The 21260-nt window shown below is 33.3% G+C and overlaps 3 protein-coding genes and 1 long non-coding RNA gene across 6 annotated transcripts in view; 3 read left to right on the top strand and 1 right to left on the bottom strand.

Annotated features, from left to right (window-relative positions):
* Positions 1-748: 748 nt before the first annotated feature.
* The window catches only part of LOC112328687 (uncharacterized), a 32341-nt gene continuing 11829 nt past the window's right edge, over positions 749-21260 (bottom strand). The window contains exons 1-3 of one of the 2 annotated variants that reach the window (XR_002983811.2): positions 8665-8933; positions 8497-8553; positions 5169-8389 (exon numbers count right to left, since the gene is read on the bottom strand). This is a non-coding gene — a long non-coding RNA (uncharacterized LOC112328687). Of the gene's footprint in view, positions 1046-5168; positions 8390-8496; positions 8554-8664; positions 8934-21260 lie in introns of those variants that run through there. The other variant, XR_008060170.1, reaches the window with a different exon arrangement.
* Positions 920-21260, top strand: part of LOC7478733 (L-type lectin-domain containing receptor kinase SIT2-like) — a 49638-nt gene continuing 29297 nt past the window's right edge. The window contains exons 1-2 of one of the 2 annotated variants that reach the window (XM_052455970.1): positions 920-2006; positions 19960-20234. In XM_052455970.1, coding sequence (XP_052311930.1) covers positions 920-2006; positions 19960-20234 — 1362 coding nt within the window. The remainder of the gene's footprint in view (positions 2007-19959; positions 20235-21260) is intronic. The other variant, XM_052455971.1, reaches the window with a different exon arrangement.
* LOC18102007 (L-type lectin-domain containing receptor kinase SIT2) lies at positions 2017-3289 on the top strand. Its single transcript, XM_006378960.3, has one exon. It carries the CDS (start codon positions 2048-2050, stop codon positions 2954-2956), a length of 909 nt encoding a protein of 302 aa, XP_006379022.3. The 5' UTR covers positions 2017-2047; the 3' UTR covers positions 2957-3289.
* Positions 5038-21201, top strand: LOC7468619 (L-type lectin-domain containing receptor kinase SIT2). Its single transcript, XM_002314122.4, is given in 3 exon segments — positions 5038-6940; positions 6942-7101; positions 20677-21201. Coding segments are annotated over 3 exon segments (2028 nt in total). The 5' UTR covers positions 5038-5305; the 3' UTR covers positions 20910-21201.

Genomic DNA, 21260 nt, shown 5'->3' on the forward strand with positions numbered 1-21260 from the left:
TCACCTCCTCACAAGAAACACCCAGGCGTTTTTCGCTGTCTTCTGCGGCGAATCTGGTCGGAAAAGGCCGCGACTTCTTCGGCCATCCGAAAATTCAAACCGTCGATTCTGTTTCATCAGCCATCAACGGCCATCGAAACCACCGTCATCGGAATCCTCTCCCACAAATCTACCAGAATCTACACTTTTTGGCCCGGAATCTCTCAGAAAAATTTCACCCCTCCAAAAGTGGCCGCGCGTGAGCTACTCGCGCCACCAGAGGTATTTTTGTTATTTTACCTATACAATGGCACTTCGGTAATTTTGGAGATTCTTAGTGGTATTTTATTTATTTTTTATACAAGTATTTTTTAAATTTTCTTTGCATTTTGTAAATTACTCGAAATAAATATAAAAAAGAATAACAACATGGGCCCAACACTCATTTATCTCGTCATCGTGCACCGGTACAAAGCTCAAATCTCAAGTATGGTTTATGCCTATTTTTTGCAATACCAACATAATCTTTCTTTTTAGATTTGTCGACACCTCTATGTTTTACAAAAAAAAAAAACCCGATGTCAAAAGTTTAAAAATAAAATATGGATTATGTCCATTGTTTTATTTTTTTTAACTCAGATGTAGCTTTTCTAGGGTTAAATGTTAACATTTTAGGCGAGTATTCTATTTTTATGGATTTGTATACTTTTTTGACGTGTCTTTTATTTTTAGAAACCGACATTAACCTTCTTTAAAAACAAATTATAAATAAGTTTAAAATATTATAACATTTAAATAAAATAAAAACATAAATAAAAATAATCTTTAACTTCCTTTAGTCATAACTAATTTAGTAATTGAATTTCTGATCCGTTCAAAATTACTTACATTACGACTCCAATAAAATCTTTAAAACTAGAACCGTCGCGCGACGCCGTGTATGACAATGGTGATTGCATCGTTGAAATCATTGCACTTTCTACTCGGCCTGTTTGTTTCCTTGAAGCTCTTGGCCTTAGCTCAAGAGGAAAACCAGTTCATCTATCATGGCTTCACTGGAGCCAACCTGCTCCTCAGCGAGATTGCAAAAATCCATCCAAATGGTCTCTTAGAGCTGACAAACACTTCAAAACGGATAATTGGCCGTGCTTTCTTCCCATTCCCTTTTCAGTTCAACACATCTTTATTCAACAATTCTCGGTCTCTCTCATTCTCTACCCAGTTTGCGTTCGCCATGGTTCCTGAGCTGCCTACACTTGGTGGCCAAGGCATGGCCTTCACAATCTCTCCATCTGTGAACTTCACAGGGGCTTTGGCAACTCAGTACTTCGGAATCCTCAATTCTACAAGCAATGGCCTGTCTTCAAACCATCTATTGGCAGTTGAGCTGGATGCAGTTCCAAGCCCGGATCTTAAAGACATCAATGACAACCACGTTGGAATTGATGTAAACAGCTTGATATCCATTGAATCTGCTCCGGTGACCTACTTTTCAGATGAGGAAAAGGAGAATAAGAGCTTGACTCTCATAAGTGGTCATGTGATGCACGTGTGGATAGATTACGATGAAGTAGAGATGCTACTCAATGTTACGGTTGCTCCTATCACAAGAACAAAACCAACCTTGCCTCTCTTGTCAACACCTCTCGATCTTTCTTCAGTTATGTTGGATTCTATGTACGTTGGTTTTTCTTCATCTACTGGAGCAGTGGCTAGCAGCCACTATATTCTGGGGTGGAGCTTCAACAGAGGCGGACAAGCTCAAAGCCTTGACGTGTCAAAGTTGCCTACACTTCCTACTCGGAGAAAATCAAGAAAGAAACCAAATTTAAGAATTGTGGTCCCAACAATAACAGCAATCATTTTGCTGGTAGCAATCTCTGGTGATGTTTTTATAATAAGGAGGAAGAAATATGAAGAACTGCGCGAAGATTGGGAACAGGAATATGGTCCTCAAAGATTCTCCTACAAGGATTTATACAAAGCAACCAAGGGTTTCACAGACAGTGAGTTGCTGGGATGTGGGGGTTTCGGAAAGGTTTACAGAGGAGTATTGCCTTCTTCCAATATGCAAGTCGCGGTCAAGAAAGTATCCCATGATTCCAGGCAAGGAACCAAGGAATTCGTTTCTGAGATTGCTAGCATGGGGAGGCTGAGGCACAGGAACTTGGTCCAGCTCTTCGGCTATTGCCGGCGAAAGGGAGAGCTCCTCTTGGTCTATGATTATATGCCCAACGGAAGCCTTGATAAACTCCTATTTCGCAATGACACACCCTGCCTTAATTGGGGTCGGCGATATCAAATCATCAGGGGAGTTGCGTCTGCCCTTCTTTACCTTCATGAAGAGTGGGAACAGGTCGTTCTGCATAGAGATGTGAAAGCTAGCAATGTTCTATTAGATGCCGATCTTAACGGACGGCTAGGAGATTTTGGGCTAGCTAAGTTTCATGACCATGGATCAACTCCTCAAACAACCAAAGTGGTTGGAACAGTTGGATATCTTGCACCAGAGATTACTAGAACAGGAAAGTCAACTACCTGCAGCGATGTTTTTTCTTTTGGGACATTTATGCTCGAAGTGGCATGTGGAAGGAAGCCTGTAGAGTCAGAAAGACCACCTGAGGAGGTTGTTCTGGTTGACTGGGTACTTGAATGCTGGAAGAGAGGTGCCATTCTTGGGACAGTTGATCCTAGATTTGAAGGTAACCACGTGGAGGAAGAAATGGAGGTGGTCTTAAAGCTAGGCCTGCTCTGTACACATCGCACTCCGGCAGCCAGACCTAGCATGAGGCAAGCGGTGCAATATCTGGATGGAAATGCTACTCTACCTGATTTACCACTGCACGGTGAAGGAATCGGTTTAGTTCCAGTTAGCAATGATGCATCTACAGAGCATGTTTTAACAATCCCGATATCATCAGATGGAATTTCTTCCAATTCCTTGTCCGACTCTGAATCAATCCTCAGTGGTCGTTGAACCAGCAATGCTTCATGGAGGATTGATTACGTAAATATGTACATTAAGACTTTTTCGATGTGAAATACAGAGGAAGGTGCCGCATAATTTCGAAGATTGTAGCATTTGTGCAATTTTTTTCCAACCACTTGTATATTTTGAAGAAAGTATCCCATGATTCCAGGCAAGGAACTGTTCAATTTTTTCCAACCACTTGTATCTTGTGAGTTATTTTACCATAGAACAGTCGACCTCCCTGCAGACCATAAGCCCAGAGGCAAGGAGGGCTTGTAAGAGTTATTCAATTGTGTTAAAATTGTAGTGTTTGATTAATAATATACAAATATTTCTTAACTAGCAGAATTAATAGATTTATGAAACAAATAACAAATTCTATTTAAACTTAGCATGCATTGTCAATCCATCTTGGTTGATTATTGTGGTTGATTAAAGTCAATCGATGATGGTCGATATATGATTGATCATGTTGATTTTGTTGGAAAATAATTTTGATGCCTTTCACATCAAATAAATAATAAATTATATAAGCAAAATAGATATTATTACTTACTAAAGAATTATATAGAAACAAAGAAAACCTGTTATGTTAATTAGTGTGTTAATGATTCAATAATTTATTATGAAGGTTAAATTTGCTTGTCACTTAATATAAACTGTACAAATTGCTTTTCAGAATTCAAACAAATCATCTTAAAATATTGCACTATAGATCATAGCCTACAAATAATTTTGAAAATATTTTATAATTAATTCAAACTCTAGTCGAGCACTGATTTAATTAAGCTCAAAATTCACATGGCCTAAAATCTCTCTAATCTTAAAGTTTTTGTGTTTTACAAGCCAATTTAAACTTTCAATTTCTACTATATATGTATGTTATAAGATCTTATAATCTTTCAATTTGGAATTAATATTATTTGGATTTTTTAAGATTAATTTCTTATCCATTTATAATTTATTTTAAGCCTGTTGTTTTTTCATGTTAAAATAATTAATTTGGAGAATTTATTTATTAAATGGTTGGTTAATTCAAATGATTCTATAAATCTTGTCATTGCTTCTTAAAATTGATAAGATTATAGAACTCAAATATTACTTAATCAAAAAAAGAAAAAAAAACGATAGAAATAGAAAAAAGACAAGAATAATCTGTGTGCTACGCCAACGCATGAGGAGACGAGACTAGAGCCACGCCAACGCATTACGTGTCCACCTCAAGTTTCTTTCTTAGCCATTACGTATCGGCTACGGCATCGCATCGCATCGCATGACGTATTTAATTTCTACTATTTATTATATTCATTTATTACTATTTTCTTTTAAAAGAAGTGGACTGAATATTGTTTTTTAAGTCTATCTTTTTAGAAATATATTAAATTAATATTTTAAAAAATTATTTTTAATATCAGCCGATTGAAATCATTTAAAAATACAATAAAAATATTTATTTAAAATTAAAAAATATTTATTTTTTTAAAAAAATATTTTTAAATCATAAAAACAAAAAAACTCTAAATACACCGTACGAGTGACTACTACAACTGTTTATTGTCATCTTTACCCTCTCCTAGTTTCTTGATCAAAACACAAAGTAGACTTTAAGCATTGAGAATCAGAGGGGCCACTTTGACCATCCTTCAAAGATTAGAGCTGCTGATAGATTTAATTTTCTGCTAGCTATCAATATTTAACAAGACGGATCGTTCTTTTGTATAAAAAAGTCAAAGATGGCCACCCAGAAATAACGTCGTTGAAATGGACCAAGTTTAACACAAATATCCTTTTTTCTTTTTTTTTTCTTCTTGATTTCCACTTGGATTCTTGAACCAACACTTCAATTTGTTTTTTCTTTGAGTTTAGTCTCTTTTCTTTTGTTTACTATTTGTTTTATTTGAAAAACATTAACGTCCCTAATTACAGTTCCTTCAACACTTCAAATCTGTGAACAAACTAGGGAATTCTGAAAAACCAGGTCTGAATCCGGACACTTGCGCATCGCATGTCCGAGCAACAGAGGTTTAAAACTATTGATTCAATCTGCAATATTCAGTAAAATGATAATTATTTTGGAAGTCCAATTAGTAATAGAATTTGTTTCTTGCCATAGAAGATTTTAGAATTTTATTTTCTTTGATACTGTATCAACTTTGAAAAGTAGTTTTCCCTATTTTTTAAGAGAAAAAGTTTTGGAGAAGGTTCGCATGCACGCAAGTCATAGCAATGTGAAGAGACGTGTTAATAATTCAGTCTTTAGAAACTGTAACAACAATTAAGGAAAAACTCGAAGCGAAAAAACTTTTACCAATGTGTAACTGAAGAAGCAAAAACAATCTTCTACTTGTTCATGTGATGATTGCCGCTTTCAAATCATTGCACTTCCTGCTCGGCCTGTTTGTTTCCTCGAAGCTCTTGGCCTTAGCTCAAGAGCAAAACCACTTCATCTATCATGGCTTCACTGGAGCCAACCTGCTCCTCAGCGAGATTGCAAAAATCCATCCAAATGGTCTCTTAGAGCTGACAAACACTTCAAAACAGCAAATTGGCCGTGCTTTCTTCCCATTCCCTTTTCTGTTCAACACATCTTTATTCAACAATTCTCGGTCTCTCTCTTTCTCTACCCAGTTTGCGTTTTCCATGGTCTCTGAGCTGCCTACACTTGGTGGCCATGGCATGGCCTTCACAATCTCTCAATCTACGAACTTCACAGGGGCTTTGGCAACTCAGTACCTTGGAATCCTCAATTCTACAAGCAATGGCCTGTCTTCAAACCATCTATTGGCAGTTGAGCTGGATGCAATTCGAAGCCCGGATTTTAAAGACATCAATGACAACCACGTTGGAATTGATGTAAACAGCTTGATATCCATTGAATCTGCTGCGGTGACCTACTTTTCAGATGAGGAAAAGGAGAATAAGAGCTTGACTCTCATAAGTGGTCATGTGATGCACGTCTGGATAGATTACGATGAAGTAGAGAAGCTACTCAATGTTACAGTTGCTCCTATCACAAGAACAAAACCAACCTTGCCTCTCTTGTCAACACCTCTCGATCTTTCTTCTGTTATGTTGGATTCTATGTACGTTGGTTTTTCTTCATCTACTGGAGCAGTGGCTAGCAGCCACTATATTCTGGGGTGGAGCTTCAACAGAGGCGGACAAGCTCAAAGTCTTGACGTGTCAAAGTTGCCTTCACTTCCCCCTCAAAGAAAATCCAGAAAGAAGCCATATTTAAGAATTCTGGTCCCAACAATAACAGCAATCATTTTGCTGGTAGCAATCTCTGGTGCTGCTTATATAATAAAGAGGAAGAAATATGAAGAACTGCGCGAAGATTGGGAACAGGAGTATGGTCCTCAAAGATTCTCCTACAAGGATTTATACAAAGCAACTACAGGTTTCACGGACAGGAAGTTGCTGGGAAGTGGAGGTTTCGGAAAGGTTTACAGAGGAGTATTGCCTTCTTCCAATATGCAAGTCGCGATCAAGAAAGTATCCCATGATTCCAAACAAGGAACTAAGCAGTTTGTTGCTGAGATTGCTAGCATGGGAAGGCTGAGGCACAGGAACTTGGTCCAGCTCCTAGGCTATTGCCGGAGAAAGGGAGAGCTCCTCTTGGTCTATGATTACATGCCCCACGGAAGCCTTGATAAACTCCTATTTCACAATGACACACCCAGCTTTAATTGGGTTCATCGATATCAGGTCCTCAGAGGAGTTGCGTCTGCCCTTCTTTACCTCCATGAAGAGTGGGAACAGGTTGTTCTTCATAGAGATGTTAAAGCTAGCAATATACTGTTAGATGATGATTTCAATGGTCGACTAGGAGATTTTGGGCTTGCTAAATTCTATGATCGTGGGGCTAATCCTCAAACAACCTGTGTGGTTGGAACAGTTGGATATATCGCGCCAGAGGTTACTAGAACAGGAAGGGCCACTACCAGCAGTGATGTTTTTGCTTTTGGCACTTTTATGCTTGAAATGGCCTTGTGGAAGGAAACCTGTAGAGCCAGAACAATCAGCAGAGAAGATGATTTTGGTTGACTGGGTTCTTGATTCCTGGAAAATAGGAGACATTCTTCGAACAGGTGATCCAAGATTGGAAGGTAATTACGTGGTGGAGGAAATGGAATTGGTTTTAAGGCTAGGTCTGCTTTGTTCTTTCTCTACACCACAAGCTAGGCCAAGCATGAGGCAAATTTCGCAATATCTGGATGGGAATGCTAGCCTGCCAGAGATGCCTCTCGATGGTGCTAGCATAGGTTTGATGCCAGTTAGTCATGAAGAGCCTGGGGATTTCACCTTGTCTTTCCATAGATCTAATGATTACTCTGCTCATTCCTTCTCTAGTACCGACTCAATCCTCAGCTGTGGTCGTTGAATCATGGCTTAACGAGGTAAAAATTCTTTAATCCTAAAGACTAACAGCTGGCATGTGGCAAGCCTGGTATTAGTGGTGAAGAGGAAGGTAGATTGGAATACTTAGAGGGTTACCTTGTTTGTGCATACCATAGTAATCCTCAAAGCACAACAAAGACTGCTCCATGAGGGGTTAATTAATTAGCATACAAACATAGGTATAATTTATGATTTAAGCAAAACACATGGTTGAAATAGTACAATGTTTGATGAAACAATGCTGGTCAATGATGGCCGTGTAGCTTCTTCCATTCTCCTCAGTGCTCTAACCCCACCCCACAATTCAACTCAACTATGCCTCATTCCCAAACTAGTTAGAATCAGTTTCACAGATCTTCCTTCTCCATTCATTTAGTCCTTGTTCCTTTTTTGATAAAACTCTCCACTTACTTCTGTTATGGACTCAAATGATTAATCACCTATGCCTACCTCGTTTTTACATGGAAGGTTAATTACATATTGAAATATTCTGACTTCTGATATAGTGATCTGCAGAAGCATAGGCTTCAGTCAACTTTCTAAAATACAGAAAATCCAACACCCAGTATCATCGATTATCCTAACTAGAGTGCAGTTCAGTGTGATATGGCTGCTGGCCGGGTGGTTTATTCACAGACTAGTAGTGGAATAAAAAAAAATGGTGATAATGTATCTTGATGCTGATGTTATACACACATATAACTGTTTTAATCTTTCTACAAACAGTCAAGATTGCAAAAACCACGTTCAAGGAAGAAAGAAGATATAGACAGCAGCTTTGTAGGTTGAAAAGGGATTAAAACACCAGCCAAGAAAAAGTAAAAGAAACATTGCAACAAAATTTGCAATAAGAAGGCAGCAATATTAATAACCCTGCTTTCAGAAAGAGTGTACATAGTCAATTACCTAATGAAAAGGCTAGAGATGTCTGATCAATAAGTTTCCATCATTTCTCCTGGTTATTGGGTCACAGCTTGTTGCAGATGAGGCAGCGCAACCTCTTGGGACAGAGTACGTTCACTTGCTGTGCAGCCTTTCCTGCATCCAACTACCCTTAGTGATTAAACAGACTCTAATTTATCAAGCATGGAGATTAGTTGTAATGATCAACTTTAATTCTAATTTGGGTCCCTCAAAGAACTTACACAGAGCAAGGTAAACATGAAGTGACTTGATTCCATCTTAGGAAAAACAAGCTCATACTGGAAAAGATTTAACAGACATTAGCCTCCCCGAAAAATACCACAAAAAAAAAAAAACAAAACAAAAGGAAGTTGATACAGATGCAGGATAGCCATCAACGTGAAAATTACCGGTACTGATGTGTTCATATGAACTTATGGTGCCCGTGAGAGCTTGGAAGAGAGAACCAACCACTCCCTTTCCTCCTGGTAATATCTTGCTGGTCACAGAGGTGTCAAAGGCAAGGACTGCAGCCATGGATCAACTGTTATAGTGGCTGTGACTGACCAAATCAGCTCACTAAGATAATCCGCCTATAGGAAAAGAAATGAATCAGGGAAGGATGATCTGTGAGTGGTGTGGTTTTTATTATGAAATAAAAGTTTGTTTTTGTATTTTAAAATGTTTTTTAAAAATTTTAATTTTGTTTTAAATAAGTTTTTTTTATGTTTTTAAATATGTTAAAAGTAATTTTTAAAAAAATATATATATTATTTTAATATATTTTTAAACAATAAATACTTTAAAAAATAACATTATTACACTAACAAAACAAAATGAAAAAGCTTAAAAAATAGCTAATTGTCACTAAAAAGTGAAAGGGAGACATCTTGATGGCAAAGTGATGGCTGATGTTGCAGCCAATGACAGCCATGAATACCACTTATTGGGACTATACATAGACAAACATCTGATTGATGATGATAGGCAGAGCTCATGAATAGCTTGAACCACAACCTTTTGAACAGTTCCAAGATATTTGAAAGTATCTTGTGAGGTTGCAGCAAACTGGATAAGCCACCCGTTCCGTCTTTTCCCTTTTGCAAGTATCACATGCTTAATTGCTTACACAAACTATTTAAAACTACTAAAGAATTTTAATAAAAGAAACGCCAGCTGATTGCCAGTTTTGGCGAAACGTTCAAAAGGCTTTGGACAAGGTTGAAGTCGGAGACAAATTCAAAGCTACAGTAGCCCTTAATGCTGATGTTTACAAATCATCTTCCAATAACCCATCTTCGACTGTTGGGAACGAGCCTTTCTTGTCAAGTTTTAATAGCACTTGCGACAATGTTACGTTTACGTTTCCACCATTTCAAGACGTTCATAAGGCTTAGGACAATGATGGAGTCAGAGACAAAATCAAAGCTACAGCAGCCCTTAATGCTGATGTTCATGAATCATCTTCCAACAAACAACCTGATGGCAATTTCCGTAACAACATAAAGGATGTCACGATTCACACTGTGAAGTTCGTCAAATTAAAGCTCATAATGGGAGAAGTTGGCTGGCCTACAGATGGTAACAGTGCTGGCGATTTGAAGATCATAATGGGAGAAGTTGGCTGCCTACAGATGGTAACATTAATGCCGACCCCAAATTAGCTAAAACGTTCCATGACGGTCTCTTTAAAGAAGGGAACCCCTGTCCGACGAGGTTAATTGGATGTGTATCTCTTTGGCCTAATCGAAGAATCAGAAGAGCATTGCACCAGGACATTTCGAGAGACATTGGGGGCTCTTTCGCTTCGATGAACAGCTAAAATTTCCATGGATTTATCTGGACAAGGTGATGAAGAGATGCTAATAGCATCATATGGAGTCCAATACATGCCATCTCAATGGTGTGTGCTTGATGAGGAAAATAAGAACTTGACCATGATAAAATTGAAATCAGCTATGCCCTGCTCTTTGGTCGTGAATGTTGAATATTTAGATAGCATTTGGAAATGCAGTTTTTTAATTTTTTTAATTTAAAATTATTTTTTTATGTTTTGAATTATTTTGATGTTATGATATTAAAAATTATTTTTTAAAAAATTAAAATATATTATTTTTATATATTTTTATATTAAAAGTAATTTATAAAATAACATCTATCATCTTCAAATATTTGCCAGAGCTCCGCCTTGGCATGCATGCCCGCTACCCATCTTTATTAATTGTGTCTATGGTTTTGGTTATCTTGTTTTTCTTTTTTTTTTTCTTGTAAATGACAAGTTTCATTATGTATTTTGTTTTACATTTATATATGTTTTTATATTTTTCTCCAAAATTTTAAAATTAAATATTTATTATCATAAAATTTTATTCTTGTCAATTGTCATAATTCTTTGAAAATTTTTGAAGCATGTCATTATGCTTAAAGATATTTAAGTTTTTTATTTATAAAAATAAAATTACATATCTGAAAATTTATATTTTTTTTATTTTTACAATCATAATTTCATTTGAATAATTTATAATAATGGTCGTATAAAAAAAGAATAGATTATAATTATAAATTGTTTTATAAATGAGAAAAAAACATACATTCAAAAAAGATATTATGAAATATTTTTTGAAAGAAAAAACAATTAAAGGTAATTTTTTAAATATATAAAGCACAATTAAATTTGAACTTTCTTGGAAGATAAGCTATAAAAATAAATTTATTGATCTTAAGAATTAGCACAAGAAGATTTATTGACAATTTATCTTTAAAAATTAAATTTATAGATACTTCTTTCAACTTCCTCTTTCTCTTTCTATTTTAAAGTTGTGTGGCACAAAAATTACACGTTGAAGGAAAGAACGTGTGTATATCCTCTTTTATAGTGTGTGTTTAGTAGTGCATTATATGTTATTTTTTAAAAGTATTTTTAATTTAAAATATATTAAAATAATGTATTTTTATATTAATACATTAAAATTATAAAATAAATTTAAAACAAATATTAAATTAATATTTTTTTCATATAAAAAATTGGCTTAACAAACATTATAAAAAATAAATCGAATCCACAAAACAATAGCAGCTTTAAATGGAACCAAACATGCTTAAAGCAAGCATTAGGTTTTAATAATAATAATAATAATAATAATAATAAGAAGAAGCGAGCAAGGGTTGCATACCCGGGCGATGATTGCTAACCCAGTTTCCAAACCCTCACCCCTAGGCTGCAGACCCACTTGCCAAGGTCTGCAGAACCCCGCGCTTGGGGTGTGCAGAACTAGGAGCGGGGTGCAGACCCACCCGTCTGGGTTTCTTCTATTGCGCCTGAGGTCTGCAGACCCCCCAGGAGTTGTAGAACTCGTAGAGAAAATTAACAAATTTGAAAAAAAAATGAAAACAAATATAATAACTAATAACAATTATTATTGTTATTGTTATTGTTATTATTATTATTATCGTAAATAAATTTTATAAAAATATTATTACTATAAAAACTTGGACTAGACAAGTTTAATATTATTATTACTATACTAAATATTATTGTTATTTATTGTTGTCATTAGTAAATTGAAAACAAAATTATTATTTATTGTTATCATTTCAGGTGGGGTTGAATTTCCTTATTAAAACATGTTTTGTTTTGGTTTTTAAAAATGCTTTGAAACAAATTTGACAATTTTTTATTTTTTTCATTACTTCAAATTAATATTTTTTCTTTTAATTCATATTAAGATGTTTTTGTATTATTTTGATGTGATTATATAAAAAATAGATTTAAAACAATAAAAAATATTATCTCAATATATTTCAAAAAAAATATTTTAAGATATTTTCAATTTTATTTTTTTCCCTCTTCAAATATTTTTTTCTCTTATTGATTTTTTTCATACTGTAAAGAGAAAATAAATTAATGTGACTTTTTTTTATATTATACAAAAGTTGGGTGATGATAATTTTTTTTCATTTCAAGTTGGGTTGAATTTTCTTATTAAAGTATGTTTGGTTTTGCGATTCAAAAATGGTTTGAAAAAAATTTAAATTTTTTTTATTGTTTTCTTTACTTCAAATTAATATTTTTTATGTTTTTGTATTTTGTTTTTAAATATATTGAGATTGAGTCTGGTTGCATAGCCACACCAAAAAGAATATATTAAGTTGGGTCCTATCCAGCAGGACCCAAAATAACTTTGGGTCCAGCCGCCGCTGGACCCATCAGCCTTGGGTCTTGTCCCTAACAGGATCCATCAGCGTTAAGTCCTGCTCCTAGCAGGACCCATCACTATTTTTTTTTTTTCTTTTCTATTGGGTCAGGCATTTTCTTCCAGAACCAAGAAACTTGGGTAAGAAACGACGCCTCACCCAAGGAGCTTGGGTGTGGCTAGGCACAGACCCAAATCCAAATCCCTTTGGTCTTAAAGACCCGCCTAGCCCAAGATTATTGGTCCTTCGTCAGGACCTAAGGCTAATGGGTTATGCGTCAGGAATCAAGGCTAATAGGTCGTGAGTCAAAACCCAATGTTCTTGGGTCCTGTGTCAGGACCCAATTTCCTTAGGTTATGTCAGGACCCAAAACTAATGGATGTGACATCAAGACCCAAGATTCTTGGATCTTAGATTTCTAAATATAATTATTTATGATATAAATATAATTATTTTTATTATAATTAAAAGTACTAATATTAAAAATAGTATTATTTGTGATATAAATATTACTATTTTTAAAATAATTAATAAATTTGAAAAACATTATTATCAGTATTGAAAAACAACTATAGATTTCATTTGAAGTGTAAAATAATTAATAATAATAATAATAATTAAATTTTAAAAAAATATTATTATTATCGAAGAAAAAACATATTTTTTTTAAGATTAAAAAAATAAAAAATTTGGTTGACAAGTTAAATATTAATATTAATATTATAAATATTATTGTTGGATTTAGCGTTGCAGCCAGACGCAACGCTCATGGGTTCGTCGTTGCAGCCAAACTCAACACTTTTAGATCTTAGATTTTTATTATATCTTTTTATTAAAATAAAAGGTGAGCCCGGGCCGTACTGCGGGCAAATAAGAAAAATGAAAAAAATATCAATTATTATTATTATTATTATCGTTAATAAACTTTTTTAAAAACATTTTTACTATAAAAAATTTGGCCAGACAAGTTCAATACTATTATTAATATGATAAATATAATTATTTGTATTCTAAATATTATTATTTTTATTATAATTAAAAGTATTAGTGTTAGAAATATTATTATTTGTGATATAAATATTATGATTTTTTTTATAATTAATATTATTAATATTAAAAATACTATTTTTTATTATAAATATTATAATTTTTATTATAATTAATATTATTCTTATAATAATTAATAAATTTGTAGAAAATATTATTAATATTGAAAAAAATAGATTTAATTTGAAGGGTAAAATTAAGAATTATTATTACTATTATTGTTGTTGTTATTGTCATTACTAGATTTTAAAACAAAATTACTATTGTCATAGAAGAAAAGCATAATTATTTTTTAAAAGATTGAAAAATATGAGAATTTGTGCAGAGAAGTTAAATATTATTATTAATATTATAAATATTATTAAATTCATTAATATTATTACAATAAAAATAAATATTATTGCTATTAAAGAAAACATAGATTTGATTTGAAGGGTAAAATCAATTATTATTATTGTTATTGTTATTGTTATTATTGTTATTATTATTATTATTATTATTACTATTATTTTCTTCACTTCAAATTAATATTTTTTCTTAATTCATATTAAGATGTGTTTGTATTATTTTGATGTGATTATATAAAAAATATATTTAAAAAAATTAAAAAAATATTATCTCAATATATTTTTAAAAATATTTTAAGATATTTCCAATTTTATTTTTTACTCTCTTGAAAAAACATTTCTTTTTTCTTATTGATTTTTTTTTCAAACTGTAAAAAAAAATTAAATTAATGTGACTTTTTTTATATTATACAAAAGTTGGGTGATGATAATTATTTTTTCATTTCAGGTGGGGTTGAATTTTCTTATTAAAGCATGTTTGATTTTGGTTTTCAAAAATGCTTTGAAAAACATTTGACAATTTTTATTTTTTGTCTTTACTTCATATTATTATTTTTTCCTTTAATTGATATTAAGATATTTTTGTATTATTTTGATGTGATTATATATAAAATAGATTTAAAAAATAAAAAAAATTATCACAATATATTTTTTAAAAAATAAAAAATATTTTAAGATATTTCCAATTTTATTTTTTCCCTCTTGAAATTTGTTTCTTTTCTCTTATTGATTTTTTTTTATACTGTAAAGAGAAAATAAATTAATATGACCTTTTTTTATATTATACAAAAGTTGGGTGATGATAATTTTTTTTTTCATTTCAAGTTGAGTTGAATTTCATTATTAAAGCATGTTTTGTTTTGCGTTTTAAAAATGCTTTGAAAAAAATCTGAAATTTTTTTATTGTTTTCTTTATTTTAAATTAATGTTTTTTATGTTTTTATATATTTTTTTATTTTGTTTTTAAGTATATTGAGATTGGGTCTGGTTGCGCAGTTACATCCAATGAGAATATATTAAGTTGGGTCTTGTCCCGAGAAGGACCCAAAATAGCTTTGGGTCCAGCTGCCGCTAGACCCATCAGCATGGGTCCTACCTCTACAAGGACCCATCAATAATTGTTTTTCATTTTTTTTTTCTTTTCTCTTAGTTTGGGCAGTCTCTTCCAGACCCAAAAAACTTGGGACAGGAAAAGGAGGGCACACCCAAGGGAGCTTGGGTGTGGTTATGGAGTAGACCCAAATCCCTTAGGTCTACAACTCCGTTTGACCCAATATTATTGGTCCTTCTTCAGGATCCAATTTCTTGGGTCCTGAGTCAGGACCCAAGGCTAATGTGTCCTGCGTCGGGATCCAATGCTCTTGGGTACTGAGTCAGGATCGAATTCTCTTGGGCTGTGTTAGGACCCAAAGTTCTTGTGTCCATCATCAGAACCCAAGGCTAATAAGTTCTGCATTATGACTCATGGTTCTTGTGTGTTAGGTTTCTAAATATAATTTTTTGTATTATAAATATTATTATTTTTATTATAATTAAAAGTATTAATATTAAAAATAGTATTATTTGTGTTATAAATATTATTATTATTATTAAAATAATTAATAAATTTAAAAAAAATTATTATCAATATTGAAAAACATCCATAGATTTGATTTGAAGTGTAAAATTAATATTATTATTATTATTATTATTATTATTATTATTATTATTATTAAATTTTAAAAAATTATTATTACTATGAAAGAAAAACCATAATGTTTTTTTTTGAAAGATTAAAAAAATAAAATTTTTGACAAACAAGTTAAATATTATTATTAATATTATAAATATTATTGTTGGGTTTTGCATTACAGTCAGACTCAACGCTCTTAGATCCGATATTACAGCCACACCCAACGTTTTTAGATCTTAGATTTTTATGATATTTTTTTTATTAAAATAATAGGTGAGCCCGCAGCATTACTCTTACGTAAAAATTAATGAGTTAAAATTGAAAATGGGTTTGGATTTCCTTAATTTTACCCTGGATTGGATTATGTGAAAAAAAATTAAAAAGTTACCCTAAATTTTATAAGTTTATAATACTTTAAATTAATAAAAAAAATTAAAGTATTATAAGTTTGTCATTATATTATATGTTTCACGTCATTTGGGTTGCCATTGTCAAAACCATAGTTATTAAAGCCGGCCCGGGGTTGACCCGGCCAAGAGGCCGGGTCCCGGGTTTCATAGGTCAACCCGGATCAACCCAGAAAAATTAAAAAAAAAATTAAAGTTTTAATATTTCATATGAAAAAATTCATGTAAATATAAATTATACATATTGTAAACAATGAAGTTTAAAAGAATATTTTAAAAAGGTTTTTATCCCACATAAAAAAAATATTATGTTAAGTTTTTAAGTTGAAGTATTTAAACTAAAAACGTTTTTTATCCCACATTGAAAAAACATGATTTTTTACTTGGGAACATAGAGTATATATAACAATGGGTTTCAAATCTCACATTTAAAAAAAAAAACTGGATCTCGTTCAAGTTTATCCGGGTCGCCTGAGTCATGAGTTGACCTGCCGGGTCACCCGGATTTAGCTGTACTGTTGCCCCAACCAGTCTTTTACTAAACCAAGTAGCAGGGCCAAGTCCTCTTCCTTCGACATCGAAGCTTCTATATGCTTCAATGCTGTTGAATTTGCCGACGGCTGTTTTTAATGATTCAATAATTTATTATGAAGATTAAATTGCTTGTCACTTAATGTAAACGGTCTAAATACAAATTGCTTATCGGGATTCAAACAATTTTATCTTAAAATATTGCACTATAAATCATGACCTATAAATATTTAAATTTTTTAAGATTAATTTTTTATTTATCTATAATTAATTTTAAATTTATTATTTTTTATATTAAAATAATTAATTAATTTGACAAATTTGTTTATTAAATGACTGTATCGTTCTTCTGCATAGAGTCAAAGATGGCCACCTAGGAAGAACGTCGTTGAAATGGATTTTTCACCCTTCAAATTAAATTAAATTATAAATAAATAAATAAATCTCAGACACGTGCTTGACTAAGTTTATTCATTGGAATGGTGCGTTCGCAGATTTGCCCTTGCACTGAAATATTGAGGTCAATTTAGTCTTTTCACGGGATCCAAATTAATCTCAGACACGTACACTTACAAGCAAAAACAATTAACTTGTATTCAGGTGCTTTTTTATCTTTTTAAACTGATTTTTTTTATTATAATAAAGTTAATTTACAAGCAATTTGATTATTTAATAAATCTATTTATATTAAAAAAAACCTGGCACGTGGGCTTTTCTTATGCTATTTGTGTGGCTGGTATGTTTGGAAGACAAATAGTGGTTTTCAAGGCGGTGTTGAAATCGTCTTGACAGTTCTTTCATGTTTAGGTTACGCTTGTGGTCAATCAATCTAAGATTTAGTGCTAATAACTTTCTTTTTTTCCTTCTCGATTTCTGCACTTGACCCTCTGAAATTTAAAACCAGCCTTTCAAATTATTTTTTCTTGGAATTTGATCTCTTTTCTTGTAATTATTATTTGTTTTATTTGAAATAATTTATAGAATTAAAATTTTTTTCAACTTCATCATCCTTCAACTTTTTCATCTATTAAATTTGGTCCTTATTTATTCATTTTAGATGGTTTTTAGAATTAATTTTTTTTCATGATTTTATTCTCCAATTTTTTTCTATCAAATTTTATCCTCATTTTCTCCTTTATTTAAGCTCGGATCTCTTTAGCTTCATCATTCGGTATTTATTTAATAAGAGATTAGACTCCGTTATTTTTTTATTTTATTTCTATAGAAACTTTCATTGGTTATGAAAATAACGTGGGTTATATTGAGTCTTTTTATTTGTTGCTCTTTGTTAAATTTAGCTTTTTTTGAGAAATTTAATTTTTTATTAAATTAAATTAATTAATTAAATATAAGCATGAAATGCTCATTTCATGATATTTTACTTGGTTTTATTTCTGGTGATAAGACGGTGTTCACAGACTTTTCCTTCATTTGCTATTGGGTCTTATATTGGTAACTCATTTTTTATAGTTAACTATTGCAAAAAAAAATTATTTTATTTACCGTTGATATCTTTTTTAATCATATTATTAAATTAATCAAGCTTATTGAATCAAGTCAAATTAATTACCTAAATCTCAAATTTGTTTTGCTTCTTTAAAAATGTTGGCGCCCTTGAATATTTTTTTTTGTCAATTTTTTTCTTATATATCTATTATCATTGTATTTTTTTTACTCGTATTATTTAAATTAATCTAACTTATTAATTCCCATAAAAAATGACTGGAGTCTCATTAACTTTTTAAAACATTTTAGAAACAATTGTGCCATCTTGGCATCTTTTTTACCGTTAAAAAAAAAAACTTCAGCCTATGCAAGCCATCCATCTAGTTTCAATCTAGTACCCCATTTCCATTGCTCATAAGAATCAGGCTTGAACATCCTTTTATTTTGGTTTAGATAAATTAAAGAAATGCCATTGCAGTGCTCTTTGTTACTTCAATCTTCTTTTTACCCTAAACTAAGTAGAGTTCCTTCAACACTTTAAATCTGTGAACAAACTAGGAAATTCTGGAAAACCAGATCTGAATCTGGACACTTGCGCACCGCATGTCCGAGCAGCAGAGGTTTAAAACTATTGATTCAATCTTCAATATTCAGTAAAATGATAATTATTTTGGAAGTCCAATTAATTAGTAATAGAATTTATTTCTTGCCATAGAAGATTTTAGAATTTTATTTTCTTTGACCTTGTATCCACTTTGAAAAGTAGTTTTCCCTATTTTTTTCCAAGAAAAAGCTTTGAAGAAGGTTCGAATGCGCCCAAGTCATAGCAATGTGACGAGAATTGTTTATAATTCAGTCTTTAGACTGAGGATTTGAAACTGTAACAACAATTAAGGAGAAACTCGAAGCGAAAAAAGTTTGTTTTCTTTTACCAATTAATGTGTAACTGAAGAAGCAAAAGCAATCTTCTGCACGTTCTTATGATGATTGCATCGTTCAAATCATTGCACTTTCTACTCGGCCTGTTTGTTTCCTTGAAGCTCTTGGCCTTAGCTCAAGAGGAAAACCACTTCATCTATCATGGCTTCACTGGCGCCAACCTGCTCCTCAGCGAGAATGCAAAAATCGATCCAAATGGTCTCTTAGAGCTGACAAACACTTCAAAACGGCAAATTGGCCGTGCTTTCTTCCCATTCCCTTTTCAGTTCAACACATCTTTATTCAACAATTCTCGGTCTCTCTCGTTCTCTACCCAGTTTGCGTTTGCCATGGTCCCTGAGCTGCCTACACTTGGTGGCCATGGCATGGCCTTCACAATCTCTCCATCTGTGGACTTCACAGGGACTATGGCAACTCAATACTTTGGAATCCTCAATTCTACAAGCAATGGCCTGTCTTCAAACCATCTATTGGCAGTTGAGCTGGATGCAGTTCCAAGCCCGGATCTTAAAGACATCAATGACAACCACGTTGGAATTGATGTAGACAGCTTGATATCCATTGAATCTGCTCCTGTGACCTACTTTTCAGATAAGGAAAAGGAGAATAAGAGCTTGACTCTCACAAGTGGTCACGTGATGCACGTGTGGATAGATTATGATGAAGTAGAGAAGCTACTCAATGTTACCGTTGCTCCTGTCACAAGAACAAAACCAACCTTGCCTCTCTTGTCAACATCTCTCGATCTTTCTTCTGTTATGTTGGATTCTATGTACGTTGGTTTTTCTGCATCTACTGGAGCAGTGGCTAGCAGCCACTATATTCTGGGGTGGAGCTTCAACAGAGGCGGACAAGCTCAAAGTCTTGACGTGTCAAAGTTGCCTTCACTTCCCCCTCAAAGAAAATCCAGAAAGAAACCATATTTAAGAATTCTGGTCCCAACAATAACAGCAATCATTTTGCTGGTAGCATTCTCTGGTGCTGCTTATATCATAAGGAGGAAGAAATATGAAGAACTGCGCGAAGATTGGGAACAGGAGTATGGTCCTCAAAGATTCTCCTACAAGGATTTATACAAAGCAACTACAGGTTTCACGGACAGGAAGTTGCTGGGAAGTGGAGGTTTTGGAAAGGTTTACAGAGGAGTATTGCCTTCTTCCAATATGCAAGTCGCGATCAAGAAAGTATCCCATGATTCCAAACAAGGAACTAAGCAGTTTGTTGCTGAGATTGCTAGCATGGGAAGGCTGAGGCACAGGAACTTGGTCCAGCTCCTAGGCTATTGCCGGAGAAAGGGAGAGCTCCTCTTGGTCTATGATTACATGCCCAATGGAAGCCTTGATAAACTCCTATTTCGCAATGACACACCCAGCCTTAATTGGGTTCAGCGATATCAGGTCCTCAGAGGAGTTGCGTCCGCCCTTCTTTACCTCCATGAAGAGTGGGAACAGGTTGTTCTGCATAGAGATGTGAAAGCTAGCAATATACTGTTAGATGATGATTTCAATGGTCGACTAGGAGATTTTGGGCTTGCTAAATTCTATGATCGTGGGGCTAATCCTCAAACAACCTGTGTGGTTGGAACAGTTGGATATATCGCGCCAGAGGTTACTAGAACAGGAAGGGCCACTACCAGCAGTGATGTTTTTGCTTTCGGCACTTTTATGCTTGAAATGGCTTGTGGAAGGAAACCTTTAGAGCCAGAACAATCAGCAGAAAAGATGATTTTGGTTGACTGGGTTCTTGATTCCTGGAAAATAGGAGACATTCTTCGAACAGGTGATCCAAGATTGGAAGGTAATTACGAGGTGGAGGAAATGGAATTGGTTTTAAGGTTAGGTCTGCTTTGTTCTTTCTCTACACCACAAGCTAGGCCAAGCATGAGGCAAATTGCGCAATATCTGGATGGGAATGCTAGCCTGCCAGAGATGCCGCTTGATGTTGCTAGCATAGGTTTGATGCCAGTTAGTCATGAAGAGCCTGGGGGTTTCAACTTGTCTTTCCATAGATCTAATGATTACTCTGCTCATTCCTTCTCTAGTACCGACTCAATCCTCAGCTGTGGTCGTTGAATCATGGCTAGATGAGGTAAAAATTCTTTAACCTCAAGACTAACAGCTGGCATGTGGCAAGCCTGGTATTAGTGGTGAAGAGGAAGGTAGATTGGAATACTTAGAAGGTTTGTGCATGCCGTAGTAATCCTCAAAGCACCACAAAGACTGCTCCATGAGGGGTTAATTAATTAGCATAGACCCAAAGTTTGGGTTTTGAGTCACGATGTAATTCTTTTTGGCTGTGTCAGGATACAAAGTTCCTGGGTCGTCATCAAGACCCCAAGCTAATAAATTTTATATTAGAATTTAAGATTTTGTATCTTAGGTTTTTAAATATAATTTTTTATATTATAAATATTATTATTTTTA

Source organism: Populus trichocarpa, chromosome 9, assembly GCF_000002775.5.
Source record: "Populus trichocarpa isolate Nisqually-1 chromosome 9, P.trichocarpa_v4.1, whole genome shotgun sequence".
NCBI classification, from domain to species: domain Eukaryota; kingdom Viridiplantae; phylum Streptophyta; class Magnoliopsida; order Malpighiales; family Salicaceae; genus Populus; species Populus trichocarpa.

Excerpts from the sequence above, each read along its gene's own strand:
- LOC18102007 (XM_006378960.3), top strand. The coding sequence starts at position 2,048 with ATGCAAGTCGCGGTCAAGAAAGTATCCCATGATTCCAGGCAAGGAACC.